General features: G+C 44.3%; 1 protein-coding gene across 3 annotated transcripts in view; it reads left to right on the forward strand.

Moving 5' to 3' along the window:
- Positions 1–12,107: 12,107 nt before the first annotated feature.
- Positions 12,108–19,592, forward strand: part of HSD17B4 (hydroxysteroid 17-beta dehydrogenase 4) — an 84,961-nt gene continuing 77,476 nt past the window's right edge. For 2 of the 3 annotated variants that reach the window (XM_047861588.1, XM_047861594.1), the window contains exons 1-2: positions 12,108–12,262; positions 16,998–17,051. In XM_047861588.1, the coding sequence (XP_047717544.1) occupies positions 12,205–12,262; positions 16,998–17,051 (112 nt within the window). In that variant the 5' untranslated portion in view covers positions 12,108–12,204. Of the gene's footprint in view, positions 12,263–12,625; positions 12,648–16,997; positions 17,052–19,592 lie in introns of those variants that run through there. The other variant, XM_047861604.1, reaches the window with a different exon arrangement.

Here is a 19,592-nt window from a genome sequence, read left to right on the forward strand (position 1 = left end):
TGATATGTCGTGCAGAAGATCGATTCAAGTTACGTCTGAAGGGAGTTCTCTGTGCCTCTTGGATTTCAATGCCTTTTTCCTTCCCCAGTTCAGGGAAGTTCTCAGCTATTATTTCTTCAAGTACCCCTTCAGCACCTTTCCCTCTCTCTTCCTCCTCTGGGATACCAATTATGCGTATATTATTTCTTTTTAGTGTATCACTTAGTTCTCTAATTTTCCCCTCATACTCCTAGATTTTTTTTATCTCTCTTTTTCTCAGCTTCCTCTTTTTCCATAACTTTATCTTCTAGTTCACCTATTCTCTCCTCTGCCTCTTCCATCCGAGCCGTGGTGGTTTCCATTTTGTTTTGCATTTCGTTTAAAGCGTTTTTCAGCTCCTCGTGACTGTTCCTTAGTCCCTTGATCTCTGTAGCAAGAGATTCTCTGCTGTCCTGTATACTGTTTTCAAGCCCAGCGATTAATTTTATGACTATTATTCTAAATTCACTTTCTGTTATATTATTTAAATCCTTTTTGATCAGCTCATTAGCTGTTGTTATTTCCTGGAGATTCTTCTGAGGGGAATTCTTCCGCTTGGTCATTTTGGATAGTCCCTGGAGTGGTGAGGACCTGCAGGGCACTTCCCCTGTGCTGTGGTGTATAACTGGAGTTGGTGGGCGGGGCCGCAGTCCGACCAGATGTCTGCCCCCAGCCCACCGCTGGGGCCACAGTCAGACTGGTGTGTGCCTTCTCTTCCCCTCTCCTAGGGGCGGGATTCACTGTGGGGTGGCGTGGCCCGTCTGGGCTACTTGCACACTGCCAGGCTTGTGATGCTGGGGATCTGGTGTATTAGCTGGGGTGGGTAGGCAAGGTGCACGGGGGCAGGAGGGGCGGGCTTAGCTCGCTTCTCCTTAGGTGATCCACTTCAGGAGGGGCCCTGTGGCAGCAGGAGGGAGTCAGATCCACTGCCGGAGGTTTGGCTCCGCAGAAGCACAGAGTTGGGTGTTTGCGCGGAGCGAGCAATTTCCCAGGCAGGAACCGGTTCCCTTTGGGATTTTGGCTGGGGGATGGGCGGGGGAGATGGCGCTGGCGAGCGCCTTTGTTCCCCACCAAACTGAGCTCTGTCGTCCGGGGGCTCAGCAGCTCTCCCTCCCTTTGTCCTCCAGCCTTCCCGCTTTCTGAGCAGAGCTGTTAACTTATGACCTCCCAGATGCTAAGTCGCGCTTGCTGTTGGAACACAGTCCGCCCGGCCCCTCCGCTTTTGCAAGCCTGACTCGGGGACTCTGCTTGGCCGGCGAGCCGCCCCTCCGCCCCGGCTCCCTCCCGCCAGTCCGTGGAGCGTGCACCGCCTCTCCGCCCTTCCTACCCTCTTCCGTGGGCCTCTCGTCTGCGCTTAGCTCTGGCGACTCCGTCTGCTATTCCTCTGGCAGTTTTCTGGGTTATTTAGGCAGGTGTAGGTGGAATCTAAGTGATCAGTAGGACGCGCGGTGAGTCCAGTGTCCTCCTACACCGCCATCCTTAAAAATTTTTTTTTAGTGTTTATTTACTTTTTTGAGAGAGAGAGAGAGAGAGAGAGAGAGAGAGAGACAGGGTGCGAGCAGAGGAGGCAGAGAGGGAGAGACACAGAATTCCACGCAGGCTCCGGGATCTGAGCTGTCCTCACAGAGCCCAATATGGGGCTGAAACTCATGAATCATGAGACCATGACCTGAGCCAAAGTTGGATACTCAACCGACTGAGCCACCCAGGTGCCCCTAATGTTAGGTCTTTTTGTCATTCCATATGCAGGGACTTTAGAATGCATGTAATTGAGAATCCCTAGGCTCATAGGGCATTAGGACCCATTACATTGTGGTCATTTACATTTGCTGCTGGGCATCCATTTTCATTCTATTGTTAACAACACCTTGGTCTTTCTTTAGGACTACCACCTGTCCCACACTCTCTATCCAGGTACTGATATCAACTCTAATGACAGTTGGGCACAGAACCTGGGTCTGACCAATCAGACTATTTCATCCCCATTGAGTCAGGGGTTGATTCCGGGATGAATATGTAATAGAGTCACACGATCAGCTCAGCTATAGATCATCCAAGGACTTTTGTTTGAGAAACAGCCAAAGAACCATTCTTTCATCCCACCGGACTTGAAATCATGAGCTTTTGAGTCTGGAACTTCTGACAGCCAGTGTGTTTCCAGGAGGAGAAGAAGGTGATGGTTTGAGCCATGTCTGCAGTAAGTCTTCTCTTGGACTTCTTAGTTTGCTTCTTTATTTTTTTAATTCTTTTGATTTTTTTAAATTTTTATTTTTGAGAGAGAAAGAGAGAGAGAGAGAGAGAGAGAGAGAGGTAATGAGCAGGGAAAGGGCAGAGAGAGAGAGAGAGAGAGAGGATCCCAAGCAGGCTCTGCACTGTCAGTGTGGAGCCAGGGGCGGGGCTCAAACTCACTAACTGGAGATAATGACTGGAGCCAAAGTCAAGAGTCCAGTGGCTTGGGGCACCTGGGTGACTCAGTAGGCTGAGGATCCGATTTCAACTTGGGTCGTGATCTCATGGCTTGTGAGTTCGAGCCCCATGTTGGGCTCTGCGCTGATAGCTCAGAGCCTGGAGTTTGCTTTGGATTCTGTGTCCCTCTCTTGCTGTGCCCCTCACTCACTCATGCTCTGTCTCCCTTTCTCTCAAGAATAAATAAAACATTAAAAAAAAAAAAAAAAAAAAGAGTCCGGTGGCTTAACCAACTGAGTCACCCAAGTGCCCCTAGACTTCTTAGTTTCAAGAGCCAATAACACATTTGATCCTTTTGCTTAAGCCAGTTTGAGTCAAGTTTCTTTCCTCATAACTGAAAGGGTTCTGATTGATACAGGGTGATTGTCAGGTTGGTTTTGCATTCCCTGTGGAATAGAGAAGGGAGAGGGAACCTAAGAAACCTCTAATCCCAGGAAACCTTGCCAAGAAACAGACTAGTGGGCACCTACCATGGTTAGTGGACACACACTAGCTAGAATGCAGAATTAAAGTCTGTCCTTGGGGCACCTGGCTGGCTCAATCGGTTGAGCTTCTGACCTCACCTCAGGTCATGATCTCTCGGTTCATGCCGCTCTCCAGGCTCTCTGCTGTCAGTACAGAGCCTGCTTTGGATCCTTTGTCCTCACCTTTCTCTGCACCCCCAACTCTTTCTCTCTCACTGTATAAAAAATTAGGGGTGCCTGGGTGGCCCAGTCAGTTGAGCCTCCCACTTTAGCTCAGGTCATGATCTTATGGTTGGTGGGTTCGGGCCCTGACAGCTCAGAGCCTGGAACCTACTTCGGATTATGTCTCCTTCTCTCTCTGCTCCTCCCCCGCTCCCACACTGTCTCACTCTGTCTCTCATAAATAAATAAATGTAAATAAATAAATAAAATTAAATAAATAAATAAAATTAAAGTTTGTCCTTAAGTATTATGAGGAAACCTTCAAATTCAGGTTTATAATTTTTAAGCATTTGTGATTATTCTCTCTCTGCCCCTCACCCCTCTCTAAAAAGAAATAAAGAAGCAAACAAACATTTAAATTATTTTGGAAAGCTGTAAAGTGTCCTCAGGTGAAGGAAATCAGCTTTGTAGTTGAAGCTTGGGAAAGTGGTTTCATTTCTTTGAGCCAATGTTTCCTCATCTGTAAAGTGGGTATATCCTACCTCAAATAATCATTTAAGGCACATAAAACACTCAGAACAGAATGTCTGGTACATCCTCAATAAATAGAAGCTATCACTATTAAAAATGCTCTGAACTTTTCCTTTTTGGACTCTGTGATGGATTGCATTATATCCTTGAGCCGAAATTAAGAGTCAAAATAATGAAAAAGAATGAAACCTTGCCATTTCCAATGACAGATGGAGCTAGAGAGTACAATGCTAGGGAAATAAGTCCGTCAGAGAAAGACAATTACCATATGATTTCGCTCATATATGGAATTTACGAAACAAACAAGCAAAGGAAAAAAAAAGAGAGAGAGAGAAAGACAAATCAAGAAACAGACTCTTAACTCTAGAGAACAAACTGATGGTTACAGAGGGGAGGTGGGCCGAGGGATGGGGGAAGTAGGCGGTAGGGATTGACCAGGGCACTCGTGATGAGTGCCAGGTGATGTATGGAAATGTTGGATTACTATATTGTACACTTGAACCTAATATAACACTGTATGTTAATTAACTGGAATTAAAATAAAAACTTTTTTTTACAGCATAAAAAATAAAACTCTCTCAGAGCACATTTCATCAGGTTCATTTTATAAAGAAATAGGGAAATGGCAGTAGCTCACCAGATACTGAGAAGGGTTTTCAGTGTTTCATACAACGCACAGGAGTAGAGGCTGCTTCCCACGGGGATGAACCAGCCAAGGTCTTATTCCTTATTTGGGTTTGCCAAGCCTCACAATGCAGCTGCACTTAGTATGCCTCTTCTTGGTGTTCTCAACTTCTCCCTACAATGATGTGTCCACTGGGCAATACACGTGACTGCTTGTGGTTTCTCTAAGGGAGCTACACATTCCGGAACTCAGGTTTGTGTCTAAAGCAGACTTCACAAGCAGCACAAATACTGTGATTTCTTTAACATCATGCATCTGCTTGGAACTGAGTGGGTTTTAAGTGACAATTCATGGGATCTTATGGAGCTTAAATTGTTTCTAAAAGTTTTTCATTTGTAGGGGCACCTGGGTGGCTCAGTCGGTTGAGCATCCGACTTTGGCTCAGGTCATGATCTCGCAGTCTGTGAATTTGAGCCCTGCCTGGGGCTCTGTGCTAACAGTTCAGAGGCCTGGGACTGCTTCAGATCCTGTGTCTCCCTCTCTCTCTGCCCCTCCCTGGCTCATGCTCTGTCTTTCTCTCTCTCTCAAAAATAAATAAACATTTATTTATTTATTTATTTATTTTTTAAATTTTTTTTTCAACGTTTATTTATTTTTGGGACAGAGAGAGAGCATGAACAGGGGAGGGGCAGAGAGAGAGGGAGACACAGAATCGGAAACAGGCTCCAGGCTCTGAGCCATCAGCCCAGAGCCCGACGCGGGGCTCGAACTCACGGACCGCGAGATCGTGACCTGGCTGAAGTCGGACGCTTAACCGACTGCGCCACCCAGGCGCCCCTCAAAAATAAATAAACATTAAAAAAATAAAATCAAAAGTTCCTCATTTGTATAATTACACAGTAATTTTTTTAAGTTCATTTATTTATTTTGAGAGAGAGCACACAAGCAAGGAAGGACAGAGGGAGAGAGAGAATCCCAAGCAGGCTCTGCACTGGCAGCACAGAGACAGATCTGGGGCTCCAATCGACGAACCATAAGATCATGACCTGAACCAAAATCAAGAGTCAGAAACTTAACCAACTGAGCCACCCAGGTGTCCCTGACAAGTAAATTTTCATGCAACGAACAGATAAAGCAGTCTCCTTGATCATTGCCATGGTCCCCAACCCAGGTTCAGAACCAACCAGTTATTGGGTGATGTGTTCCTCCCAGGGCACTTACATTCTTCTAATGTAGTTTGCATATCAGATCATTTTGCTTCCCTGGTTTTCAAGGGATTCCCTTTATAGTTAGAATAAAATCCACACTCCCAACCGTGGTTTACAAGACTAGACACAGGCTGGTCCTTGCCCACTTCTTTGACCTCCTCATGTGCCAGGAAGTGTGAAGTTTTTCTCCCCACAGAGCTTGGTACGTGCTATTTGTTCTGTTCCAGAAGCTCCTTCACAATCCTTGTCTGACAGGTTCTTCACAGGTTCCAGACTCAGCTGCAAATTCACCTCTTCATAAGCCTTTCCTAGTTATATTCTCTAAATTAGTACCTCCCTCCTGTCTCCACTTCCAATGTCTTTTGAATGCTATTACTTTGTTTCAGCAACAGAGCTACACTGTGGGGGGTTTGACTCCTCACTTCACTGCATGCTGGCTAAGTTATTTACCCTTGTTTGTGCTTTTAGTTTCCTCATCTCTCAACGAGGATAATTGTAGTATACTTTACAGATTGTTATAAGGAAATCAAATAAGGAAATATTTATAAAGCACTAAGAAAGTGCCCATAATGAACTCTGATGAATCAATAATTTTTTTCCTTAGTGCCTGCAATTAGATGGAATCATTTATTTATCTGTATGTTAATCATCTCTCTTCTCTCGAATGGAAGCTATGTGAGTGCAAGGACCTTGTCTGTTTTATTCTTGGCATCAAGAACATTGCCTGACTCATAGTGCAAGAGTCTTAATAAATAAAGGTGGAACCTATCAATATTCAAATCTTAACTCGTGCATAAGGTGCTGTGTGTACAAGAGACACATTTAAAATGGAAAACATGGTCCTACTTTTATTTAAATGCTTTTAACTTTTTTTAAGTTTATTTTTGAGAGAGAGAGAGAGACAGCATGCCAGCAGAAGAGGGGCAGAGAGAGAGGAAGACACAGAATCTGAAGCAGGCTCCAGGCTCTGAGCTTTCAGCACAGAGCCCCACGCGAGGCTCGAATTCATGGACTGTGAGATCATGACCTGAGTCCAAGTCAGGGACTCAACCAATGGAGCCACCCAGGTGCCCCGAATGCCTTTAACTTTTATACACTGGCCCCCACTAGATGCTTTCACCATATCTTGTGCATCTTATACTAGAATGGATGTGACTCCTCCAAGCCCTGGAGAGCAAGACTGAGCCAACTGTAAGTCCCTCATGTGTCTTACTATTCCAAAGAGCACAGGCTACATAAAGTCAGCATAGTAGCAGCCACACTCCCGTGAAAATATCAGCAGCAGTTACCAGAGGCAAAAATAAGATTCCCAGATCCCAGCACGATCCCGACCTATACTGCAGTCGCCAGCCAACTGTGTTAGGATTATCTGGGGAATGAAGAAAAAGAGAAGAGCCTCTTGCTTGAGCTTGTCAGCTTACCGGTCATACTGTGTAAGTTAGTCCGGGTCTGTGAAGCTAAACTCAATCGGGAAAATCTTCTGTAAGGAGGTGAGTTATGTTTCCATATACTCCTCTTGCAGATACCTCGCAGAACCCAAGGCTTTCTCCGGCTGTATGGTCACCACCGTCAACATCAAGATGGTGCTTCCGAGGCCCAGTGAAGGCATGCTCACGTAAGCTGTCCTACTCTGAAAGATGCACAACCATTTCTTGCCTGCAAATATCTTCTTACTGCAGCAAATCCAACCTGGGTCATCTACCCCAGGTTGAGAAACAAGAAAAAGGAGGGGTAAAAATCACAAAAAATCCGTTAGATTCCTACTTATTAACCTGAGCTTGAGAAAAAGCCAGGTTTGAAGTGCTCCATGCTTGCTAATAGCCCTGGGTCTGAAGTTCATCCAAAGTACAGCTACTCTAGGGTCCCTTTGAGTGCTTGTTGTGACTCAGAAGAGAAATTTCTATCTCTTTCCAAGATTCTATTCTGGCTTATGCTGTCTGAGTCCCTGGAAAGTCTGTGCTGATTCTCAAATGAATCTATTTTCTTATAAAACTCAGCTACTGTGGTCTCCAAGTGCTCAATCAGCCTGCACAGTGACAATCTCCAACCAGCTGCAGCTCGGGGACACCTTAAACCAGCCATGGTGAATACAGGTGTTTTCATCTCTCCTTGTTTTATTTTAGTTCCAGATGGAAGTTCTTATCTGTGCAATGTGGACTTCTCCCTATTTCACATTCCAAGCTCTGCAAGTGCAGGGTTAGAAAAAGGAAGCCCTTGGGGCGCCTGGGTGGCGCAGTCGGTTAAGCGTCCGACTTCAGCCAGGTCACGATCTTGCGGTCCGTGAGTTCGAGCCCCGCGTCAGGCTCTGGGCTGATGGCTCGGAGCCTGGAGCCTGTTTCCGATTCTGTGTCTCCCTCTCTCTCTGCCCCTCCCCCGTTCATGCTCTGTCTCTCTCTGTCCCAAAAATAAATAAACGTTGAAAAAAAAATTAAAAAAAAAAAAAAAAGAAAAAGGAAGCCCACAGGAGAAACGAAAAGAAACATTACAAAAAAGTGTATGTTTGTCCTAATGCCCAATGCCAAGCAGGCCTAGGCTGGCCACTCTATGACTCAAGTGATCATCTAGATCAAGCTGTCATATTGGGAAAGAAAGGGCAGGAGGGAGATGGCTGAGCCTCATACCAGCTGAGAAGCAGTCTTGCCTGGCTTGCTGATCTGCACGGAAGATGAGAGGAAGCAGAAGGAAGTCCACTGTGTAGGTGTAGGAAGTGAAAGGGAAATGGGGCTTGATTACTGCCTTTAGAGCATGATATCCTCACCGTGGTAAATGTGGTTCAAAACATGTGTCCTTGGCTATGCAGTAGGATTAGCCATCCCTCCTTCTTTGGGAGATCCATATTAAGTGGGGCCATAGGAAAGAGGGGCTAGATATATCCTCTTGTTCATTGTTGTTGAAGGTATTCTCCAACAATAGGAAGTGGGTTCAGTCTGGCAGTAAAAAGAATATCTTTCACTGCACTATCATATCCTTTTATGCTCTCCCAGTTCACCATATACTGTTGGGACTAAGCCATAAAGCTTATTAGCATCTCTCTTAGAAGAGTAACCCCTTAGAAAAGAGACATCCATAAAATGGGAGCAAAGAGGACAAACTTAGGAGGAGTTTTGACCAGCAGGAAAGATTAAATAGAATTCTCATTGGGAAGAGGATGAGAAAGATTAGGAAGGTAGCTGATAGGGGGTGTGGTTGGCTTGGGTTCTTCAGGGATGCAGCACTCCTTGTTCCCTCCCTGGGATCTTAGTTTGAAGAAATGAGACAATGAAAAGGATAATTTTGACTCTGAGAAGTCACTGCCATGCAAGTGACCTTGAATTATTAGAGGGTAACTGCAGCAGCATGGCAATGGTCTTGTTAGTGTATGGGATGAGCAAGCATTAGGTCCTACTCCTGTCTCTTTTGGCTCCTGGCTGGTATGGAAGAGATAGATACATACATACATATTTCTGATTTATTTTAAAATTGTATTTGAGTAATTTTTTTATTTGCCTACATATGTTTATGGGTCTAGACTTACACAGAAGTTGCTAAAACAGTTCAGAGAGTGACAAAGAATGCAGAGCAGATTCTAGGACTATCTAAGCCCATGCACTTTATCAGTAGCTAGAAGGGAAAAAAGAGGCCAGCATGGCTCCGCTTCTGCCAAACCTTTCCTCTCTGTTAAGGTGACATTTGGGCCAGAAGGAGGAGGGTGAAATCCTGAAAGATAGCATTCACCCTCAAACAGATGGAGTTGCCTTTAACTGGCAAGTTCAAGTGTCCTTTTTCGCCTCCCCTCCCACAAGAATGAGGATGTGAGGGTAACCTAAGAACACTAGAGAATAACTTACACATAGATAGCAGTGCTCTGGTAGTGTATTAACTTCCAAGACTCTAGGTCTTAAATCTGTGCTGCCTCTCATTCATATTCAAAGCATATTTATTGGGCAATCATTGAAGACTAGTTGGTGCTTGGTCATGCCTGTTGGCCCTGGTCTGGGACAAGCCAGTGCCCAGTTGTGAGTCTGGGACATGGAGGACTGGCTCCCCAGCAATGGCTGAGAAATCCTTACTTCTGGCTCCTGTTGTAGGCCTTTGGCTGAAAGCACTTCAGAGTAAGTCACCTGGGTTCATTTTGTGCTTACATTTCTGCAAGTAGGAATAATGAACGCAGTCTTTTTTTTTCCCCCTTCCAACAGAAGAACTGGGTTACTGGATTAAGCAACAGAGATTACAACACTATATAAAAACAGATGTCCAGCTATTGCAACATCTTAAATCAGGGGAGTTTGGCGAATGGGCCAGTGCTTCCCTGTGGGTTCTAGCTTGAGGCTTTACTCAGTCGCTGAAATTCCATCCTTCGTGGGTAGGAAGTAGGGACCTGGAGACCAATATTTCCTGAGTTGTCACACAGGGTTACTCTTGAACCTGGGATTCCCATTTGGCCTTGCCCCCGGCTCACTTACAGGGTGAGCAGAGCTTGCCTTCGAAATGCCTGCTGTTGAGGCCTCCAGGCGTTCTTCATGACCAATAAGCAAAGAAGTTTGCCATCGGCCTGAACCGAGGAGCCTTCGGGCGGAGCAGAGGGTGGCAGCTGCGCAGGCCCGGAACTGAGAGGTGAGCTCCGCCTTTTAGGTGGCGCGTTCCCATTGGTTGGAGGCGATGCCTGGGCGGGGCAAGGTTCCGCCAGAAGTGCGGGGAAAGAATTCTTAACACCCTTATCCTCTTGTCTTTGGGTCCAGCGCGCTCTGGGCTGTCCTTCCTGGGTTTCAATGAGCAGCAGAATTCAGGGTTCAAACGTCATAAGGCAGATGTGGACAAATGACTAAAACAGCAGGGTGCTGGTTTAGTTTTCTGTGAAAGAAGGGACTGCTCTCTGGAGCTTTAGGCTTGAGTTCAAGGATACCAAAAACTCTCAGTGCTCTAGAATCACAGCTGTCTGTAGACAACTCCAGCTGTAGCTTCGCTTCCCTTCCCAAATGCAGTTTGCCCTAAATCGAAGCCGTGTTCCCTTCAAAAGCTGCTCTTCTCTCACTATTCCTTATTTTGAAGAATGGCCCACCATAACCTAGATTCTCAAGCCAGAAATACTGGGGTTCAATCGTTCCTCACATTCAGTCAACTAATCACAAAGAGCTGACCCCATTTCCGGAAATATCTCCAGATTTTCCCTCTCCAACATTTCCTCTGTCTTACTTTGAATCTCCAAGATTTTCCCCAGTAGGTTTCTGCGCACCTTGTTCACTTCCAACCAATCGTCAATAATGAGGCAGAGTGAGCTTTCCACGATGTTAATGTGTAGTCTGGAGTAATCCTGCTTAAACCATTTGCAATAAGTTAAAACAGCTAAACATGATCTGACCGACTGGCTATTTCTGCGGCTTTACATCCTCCCTCCCCCGCATCTAGTGTTTCCATTGCCTGTAATATTCGTTGTTTGCAGAGCTCACTTTTTAAGGGTCTTTGTGCATCATCTCCTTTGGAAATTTCCCCTTTCACCCTAAGGATAGGGGCCGTTTATTTTGGCACTAGTTGCAGACCTGTACAGATTTGTCATGTGTTTTATCATGCTGTAAGGTTATGAAAGGCTTACCTTTAGTAACTTTAAACACCTCTGGAGGACCTGATTGTTCATCTGTAAACTTGTGTCTACCGCCTGTAAGTATTGAATCAGTGATAAATGAATCACACTATATGACCTTTCTCTTTAAAAATTTTTTAACGTTTATTTATTTTTGAGCCACACACACACACACACACACACACACACACACACACAGTGTGAGTGGGGGAGGGGCAGAGAGAGAGGGAGAAATAGAATCCCAAGCAGGCTCCAGGCTCTGAGCTGTCAGCACAAAGCCCGACAGCAGGACTGGAACCCACGAACCAGGAATCATGACCTGGGGCGAAGTCACCACCCAATCCACTGTGCCCTCTTTTTTTCTTTTTTCTTTTCTTTTCTTTTCTTCTTTCATGTTTTATTTTTGTGACAGCGGAAGTGGGGGAGGAGCAGAGAGAGTGGGAGACAGGGTCTGAAGCAGGCTCTGCAGTGAGCAGTGAGTCTGATGCGGGGCTGGAACTCACAAACGTCCAGATCTTGACTTGAGCTGAAGTCCGACACTTAACCAACTTAGCGAACCAGACGCCCCATATGACCTTTCTTAATATACAAAAGCGAAGGTCATTTAGGAGCACTTGTTAAAAGTTTGTTTTTGTTTTTGTCCCCCGAGTTTCTTCTTTGGGAGTTCACTGTCAGGGTCTAGGACTGTCCGTTTTTGACAGTTCTCGGATGATTTTCATGCATGAGGTTCAAGTATTACATTGTAAGAAATCTTTACCCATTGGTAAAGGTGCCTTTCTTAGAGGCTATGTCTTAAAGCTATTTAAGGCTAGAGCCAAAGTCCAGAAAACAGTTTTGAGTGAATGACAAAACGACAAGAGCATGGAGGTAAGCCTGGTGTCGTGTGAGCCATTTTACTCCACAGGTCCTAGGAGGTCCCACTACTTCCAGCAGCAAAAGTGGCCCTTTCAAGCCAAACCGCCTGAGCTGGCTCTTGCAGCCACGTGAAGCACGCCGGACTACATTTCCCAGAGTTCCAAGGGATTCTCGCGCGGGCGCACTTGGAAAACTACGGCGTCCTTCCCTAAAACCCGCAGGTCACTCCCATCCCGCCTCTGCGTCTCCCCCTCTCCTTTCGGTCTCTCAGTCTGAGCTGCGGCATTTCGGCTTGTGTGTGTGTCGCAGGCAGGACTCATGGCCTCGCCGCTGCGATTCGACGGGCGGGTGGTACTGGTCACCGGCGCGGGGGGAGGTGAGCACGCGAAAGCCGGAGGGCGGATGCCGGTCTAGCTGTTGCACCCTGAGATCCCCTTTTCGTCCCAGGATACCCGCGCAGCCAGAGCTGCATTCCTGGCGTCGGGGCTGCGGGCAGCGGTGGGGCGGCGGGAGTAGGAGATTTGTGGAGACCCACTGGACCCGGTGGGCCGGGAGGGAGGACGGGTAACAGCTGTTCTTGGGTCGTCGACTCTGCCGAGCAGGGAGAGGTGGGCCTGGCCAGCACTGAGTGGGGAGCCATCAACACCTCGTCACACAGTCCCGTGCAGCTCGCTTCCTGCCTCACCTTCCTTGTGGCCGCTTCCCAAGGCCTTGGGTCTTGCAAGACGGAGGCCGGGCTGGACTACGGCTTGCAGGACTGGGTAAAAGTTGATAATGACGCTCGATCGCGACCCTTCTTGCGACTCTTAGGCCTGTCGTCAAGTCTTTTAAAGGTTGCAGTAAAGTCGTTCGCGGCAGGAACCTCCCGCCGCACCCACCCCCAGCAGAAGAGTAGAGATGTCAGCCCCTTGCCTTTGAAAAGTCAACCAGGCAGTGTTTCTTTTCATCTGTCGGTTGATTTGGGCATCTTGAGAAGTTCCTCTTTAAAGAAGTTATCTGATAAGAGTCTTCTTGTTGAAGTTTAAGTTGGTATGCTTATCAAGCCTCAAATGCCTACAGTAGTCAGGCAGGCGTTAGTGTGGGAGTGGAGTGGGGACAAACTGGTGGGCAGAGACATTTCTGAAGTAGACCAGATCTTCCTGTATTTCGGGAGAAACAAAATGGAGATTTGTTATGTGAAATAACCCCATTCTTGAAGGAGAAAAAACTAAAACCACTCATACCCATACCATACCCATACCGGTGCTTGGCAGTGTGATTTTACAGTGTTTCCCCTCTGTAACCACCACATGTAGGGATCTTGACCTTCAGTGCCTTTGAATCCCCTTTGGTGGTACCTTATATCTAAAATAGACCTAATGTGTAATTAATTTAAATTGTGTATTAACAGTCACATCAGTGGAATTATTCCAGTTGGTCCATTTGTATCTTTGTATCTCCATTGATAGAATGGATTCTAATGCTGCCTTTTGGAAAGTGCTTTAGTATTAATTGGTGGCCAAGTTTGTATTCCTCGCCATATTCATTCTAAAATGATCGTATGTCCTTAGGAAAACATTTGGTTTACACTTTGCTTTTGATGGAAATAATTAAGTGATGCCCTCAGTGTTTTAAGCCTCTTTTGATAGTGATTCACAGTATGAAATGCATTTTGCACCAAGATTCAGTACACAGGTACATCATTTATATTTGAAGCAAGTTCCTGACATGGTACATAGTAAATAAAGTGCACTCTAAAATTTTCTATTCTCTTTCACTAAGTACATGCAGATTGCAAAACCTACAAAATTGATTTTGTGAATCATTAGAGTTGTGACTCGACAATTAAGGACTTAGTACCTCCTGTTTACAAACTGGTTTGTGTCTTAAAGAGCTGTGCAGACTTTCCATTGCCTGGATTATGATACAATCATTAGCTGTTGCCAATATGAGGGAGTTTTGTGGTGAAGTAGAGACTGTTCCAGATCATCACTGGGGAAGGGAGCTAGGGATCAAATTCCAGTCTTGCCACAGAGGCCATTGTCCTTGAGTCTTGGGGTTCTTATTTAGAGATCCAAACCCATTGAACTGAGGTAGTGCTGAACATCTCTGGAGAGGGTGTCCATGAATGCCTACTGGGCCTGTGTGGGAATTAGTCTGACTTCAATCCACTCATATTCTGCAGCTAAAGAGAAATATATCTGCATTATTAAAGTGTTGTTGTGTAGCTTGAAATATAGATTAGTTTAATGTATTTCAGGAGCAACAAAATGGGAGATTTATTACGTGAAATAACCTGATAGGAGAGGTTTAGAATTGTCCAGGCTTTATGTAAACACTTTTGCCATGATTGGTAGTACAACAGGGGAATAACAGGGTATAACAGCTGTTTATTAGCTGACTGAAATGGTTATTGGGGATGTAACTGTTGAGAGTGGAGGATTTGGGCCGGGAAAGAAGGGAGTCAGGCCATTTTGAATTCGAGATGGTTATGAGATTAGCAAATGTTGGATCTGGAGATAGTGAGAAGGGTGTGAGTAGGTGGAGATCCTGAAGTCAGGGGAGAGATTTGGAAGTCATCTGAATTCCTTAGACTGATAAAGCTACAGAGTGAAAGAGTCTAGGAAGCTATTCTCAGGGGCTCCATTGTTAGAGTAGAGAGAAGTGTAAGCCATCAAAGAGAAACTGAACTAGCAGTTTGAGTTAAGAATCAACTGAGATTTAACAATGCTAAAGAAATTAAGGTCAAAAAAAAAAAAAAAAGAGAAAGAAAGAAATGGAGGGGAGGGGGTGATTTAAGACAGGATTTAAGAGCTTAAGACAAAATGGAGGCTCTTGGATTTAACTTTTTGTGCCCTTGGCCCTTAAAGCCAAGTTGTGGGAAATGCAAAAGAGTGACATATTCAATCTCAGCCATCAAGAGCCTTCTAGTTTAAGTGGGGAGGCAGACTAATGGACATGAAGTAGTTAAATAATGTTTACCTAAGCACACATGTTAGAATCTGGAAGGACCCTTACCAGTCTGCTGTGGGCTAGTGGTATTGGAGGAAAAAGGAGGCTGTCATTTTTTACTTTGTGTGCAGATTTGTGTACAGTTTATATGGGCCTTTGTGATAAAAGTACATCACTTAACAATCTTTTGAGAGAACTGTGTATCTTGATTTTAAGTTGAGGTAATTTTCTGATTAGGTCACTCTCTCTCCGAGAGACCTACCCTGTTCCTTTCATCTGATGATTTTCTACTGTGTTACCATCAATTTTGCATTCTGGTCATGAGCATGTGATTTCTTTAAACACCATGTTTAGAACACGTGCTTCAGCCTTGCTTGTATAAAATATGAGAAGACGTGAATTCTTGTATTGGCTGAGGTCTCTCTTATCCATTCAAAGTGGATTAACTTCTAAAAAAATTTCTGAAAAAGAGGCGCCTGGGCGGATCAGTTGGTTGAGCGTCCCACTCTTGATTTTGGCTCATGTCATGATCCCAGAGTTGTGGGATCAAGCCCTGAGTCAGGCTCTGCACTGAGCATGGAGCCTGCTTGGAGTTCATTTTTTTTCTCTCTCTCCCTCTGCCCCTCTTCCTGCTCTCTCTCTCTCTAAAAAAAAAAAAAAAAAAAAAAAAAAATGGTGAATTAACTTGTAAAATAAATTATTTGGTGATATCTTTCAGTTTTGGAAAACTATCTTGGGTTCTTTCTTCTTTGTATACTTCTTTATCCATTTAAATTAAATTTAAGCTACTAATCACATTTGCCAATCAATTTAAATAAAAAATGTATACATGCTAAAACAATTTAAACAATACAAAAGCAAGCATTCCTCTCTTTAAATGTCTACTAATTTCTGAGAGAGTGAGAGAGACAGCATGAGTTTACTTACTTTTGAGAGGCAGAGAGAGAAGGAGACACAGAATCTGAAGCAGGCTCCAGGCTCCAAGCTGTGGGGCTTAAACCCATGGACCACGAGATCACAACCTGAGCTGAAGCTGGGCACTCAACCGACTGAGCCACCCAGGTGCCCTGCAAGAATTCCTCCCTTGGTTGCTAGTCACACACTTCTGTTTCCCAGAAAACTCCTAAGTGTATATATATTTTCAGATAACAAATTTACACCTCATACCTTTGAGTCAGAATTAAATATTTTTTGTGTTTGGTGATTATGTAGTCAGGGTTCAGTGCAGGATATAGAAATCTCTAGATATTTGGAGCAGGAAAGGATTTAACACAGGCACTGGGTCTTAGGCACTTCCTTTTGCATTGACTTGTGGAACGATATGGAAGTGGTTCATTAGGGGAGCTACTACCCCTGCGGCTGCTTCTGGAACTGCTGCAGCCCAAACAGCCCTGGATATCAAGGATCTAGAGAATGGAAGGTGCTGTCCAGAGATTAGGGAGCTAGATCAAGAAGTTGCCCCTATAACCACTGTTTCCTTGTTTTCTCTTCTCTTTCTTTTCTTTTTCTTTACTTTCCTTTTTTCTTTCTTTTTTTCTTTCTTTCTTTCTTTCTTTCTTTCCTTCCTTCCTTCCTTCCTTCCTTCCTTCTCTTTTGTTTATTTATTTATTTTGAAAGCGAGAGAGTGAGCAGAGGAGGGGCAGAGAGAGAGGGGGAGAGAGAATTCCAAGCAGCCTCTGTGCTGTCAGCACACAGCCCAACACAGGGCTCGGTCTTATAAACCATGAGATTGTGACCTGAGCTGAAATCAAGAGTCAGACGCTCAACTGATTGAGCCACCCAGGTTCCCCACTCACTGTTTCTTAATATCTAGGAAACTTCAAGAAATCAGCCTTTAAGCAACAGCAACAGCCAGAAGTCACAGTAAGGTAACTTTTGCCTCCTTTCCACCTTCCAGGTAGGCAAATACATGTAATGGTGGTGCCCACATCGAGCCAGCCTAGCAGCTAGGTAGAGGGGTAGGAAATGGTAGGCAGAATAGATAGAAAATATAGTTTTAAGCTTTCAGACCTCTATAGGTTGAAGAAGGTAAAGTAGATGTTGAGAGTACCAATGAAGACACTACCACTGTAATATAATTAATTCCTCACCAGTTACTTTGAAATAGGGGTTAATTTGAGCGAACCAAAAAAATGATGCCAACATTTGGTCGACTTTCTGATTATTTTATTTTTCATTAGGACTGGGCCGAGCCTATGCCCTGGCGTTTGCAGAAAGAGGTGCATCAGTTGTTGGTAAGTTGATATTTTTCTTTTTAATGAGTAGCTGGTATTTAAAGTAGAGTCTTCACAAGTCAGCCAGCTTTGCCTTTATAGCAAATAATTTGCCCAAGTCAGATTTCATCACTGGTTAATTTCTTCTGCCAGCACAATTGTCCTCCTTGAGAATGACTTTATAACTTACTTTTTAAAGTAGACTAGTTTCACAGACTTTGCACATGAACAGAATTGATAAAGATGGTCAGGCATTTATTGTATAAAAGGAAGTTCTTGAATTTGGTAAATTGCCAGCTGTAAGTTTTTGAGATAGAAGGCTGGTTCGAGATGAATCTGTGTAAGTAAGTATATTGATAAGAATAAGAAGTATTTTGAGGACTAGAAGTTTGGAGTCAGAGAATCCAAAGTATGTTGTTGCTGTTTTTTTTTTAAACCTCTTTCATTAAAATTTTTCACATGGAAGCTTTTTGCAACACATTTTTAAAGTTTTAATTGGAGAGGCAGTTGCATGAATTTGATTATGGCTCATCAGTTAGAAGATGCTGTACTGAAGAATCCCAAAGGTGGGAGGTTGTAGGAATCTAAACGTTTTGGACTGACATGATGTGGTGTGCACACAGGAGTGGATTCGTCTTCAGCCATTCCTTTGTGGGGAATAAATGAATGAGTGTTCAGTGCAGGGTAGGTGGGCAAGGCAGATGATATGGCCCAATATTTATTAGTATCTTTGCTGGGATAAAATTGTTCACCCATCATGACTTTCTATAGCCCGTTTTTCTACCTCTTACTAAGGAATACAGAGAAACAAATTTCCTCCAATTTGTTTATGGAGCCATGCATAACAAAAGGGTAAGTGCATAGCCTGGTTTTCTAAAGAACACCCAAGCAGGACATTTGAATATACTCTTCTCCCTCAGTGTGGATCCGTTGCTTATCTTTTTTTTTTTTTTAATTTTTTAAAATGTTTATTCATTTTTGAGAGAGAGAGAGAGACAGTGCAAGTTGGGGAGAGGCAGAGAGAAAGGGAGGCACAGACACCCAAGTAGGCTCCAGGCTCTGAGCTGTTAGCACAGAGCCTGATGTGAGCCCAAACCCATGAACTGTGAGATCATGGCCTGAACCGAAGTCGGACACTTAACCGACTGAGCCACCCAGGTGCCCCTATGTAGCTTACCTTTATGGAAGGGACACAGAGTCTTTGGATGTTCCTTGCTTAAGGTCATGTCCACTGTCCATTAATCCCATCTTCTTGTGACAAGGACACATTTTGACATTGTGGAATTTAGCTAGAGGGTATATAGTTCCGGCCCTCTTTGCCACATTTTCCCAAGATATTTCATGTTTTTACTGTTTTGTCTTTTTTTTTTTTTTTTCTTTTGCTATCCATTTCTTAATATTATTAACTTTTAACTTTTATGCATTTACATTTTTTTTTTCTACTCACTTCTGTAAGTATAAGGTCCTTTTTTATCTTCTCTATCTCCTATAGGACCTGGAATATATCCTTGTGCAAAGAAGGTACTTTGTTCCTTGGAGCCCTTATTGTTGTTTGAAGCAGACTCGTTCTGAAGGGAATGGGGGAGGGCCTGGTGTGTGTTTGAGACTGGTTGGATAAAGTCCTTCTTGTGATTAGGTATAATCTTAGTTTATAAACTTGGTTTGGAGAGAAATTTACAGCAATGTGTGTTTGTGTGGATCAGGTTCCCTATATTTTTGTGTTACCGCTGAACTTATTAAATTGGGGAGAGGAGTTTTTGAGTTCCAGCAAGCAGATAAATAGGCATGGCATGTCCCTTAGAGGAGTGTTGCCACAAGTGCTGGTAGAACTCTGGCGAGGCAGGCAGTTTTGCCCCTTGGAAAAATATTTGTCAAACTTGATTGAAGAGCCAGATGTAGTTTGGTGGAGGGGAGAAGTCAGACTGTGTCATACTGCTTAGCTTTTGGCTGATATTTTCTACAGCTTTTTATTCTGTGACTTACCTATGAGCTTTCTAGGCCAGCCGTGAGTCGTGTTCTTCTCCAACCACTGCTGCCCTCTCTTTCAGCTTTTGAAAACCTAGATGCCCTGCTTCCGGGGTGCCTCACGCACACTAATGTTTCTCCTTTGTTAATGTTAGTTCTGCTCGTGTATGTTTTACATGAGTAAGAAAAAGTAGAGGAATAAGTAAACCTGGAATGGCGTGACATCAGAACATCTCGTTTGTGGGAGGGTGATTCCTCCGATAATTTTATGACTAGCTCAGAGTCCAGTAAGAAGTAAGAACAGAGGGATAGAAGAACTTGTTTCTCATATAAGTCAACTTATGTCAGGTTATGCCGGATAAACAAATGTATCTCAGTGATGTAGAATAATAAAGGATTATTTCATGTTTTTTGTGAGCTTTCAGCTTCTGGTCAGCTGTGTCTCTGCTCTAAGCGTCTTCCTAATTTCAGGATTCCAGTTAAAGGAGCAGCTCTGTCTGGGACATTGCTGGTGGTGGATGGATGAGAAATACCAGTGGGTCTGCTTGGTGGCTCTGAAATCCACTTCCACTCACGTTTCAGTGACCAAAGGAAATC

Source organism: Prionailurus viverrinus, chromosome A1, assembly GCF_022837055.1.
Source record: "Prionailurus viverrinus isolate Anna chromosome A1, UM_Priviv_1.0, whole genome shotgun sequence".
NCBI classification, from domain to species: Eukaryota; Metazoa; Chordata; class Mammalia; order Carnivora; family Felidae; genus Prionailurus; species Prionailurus viverrinus.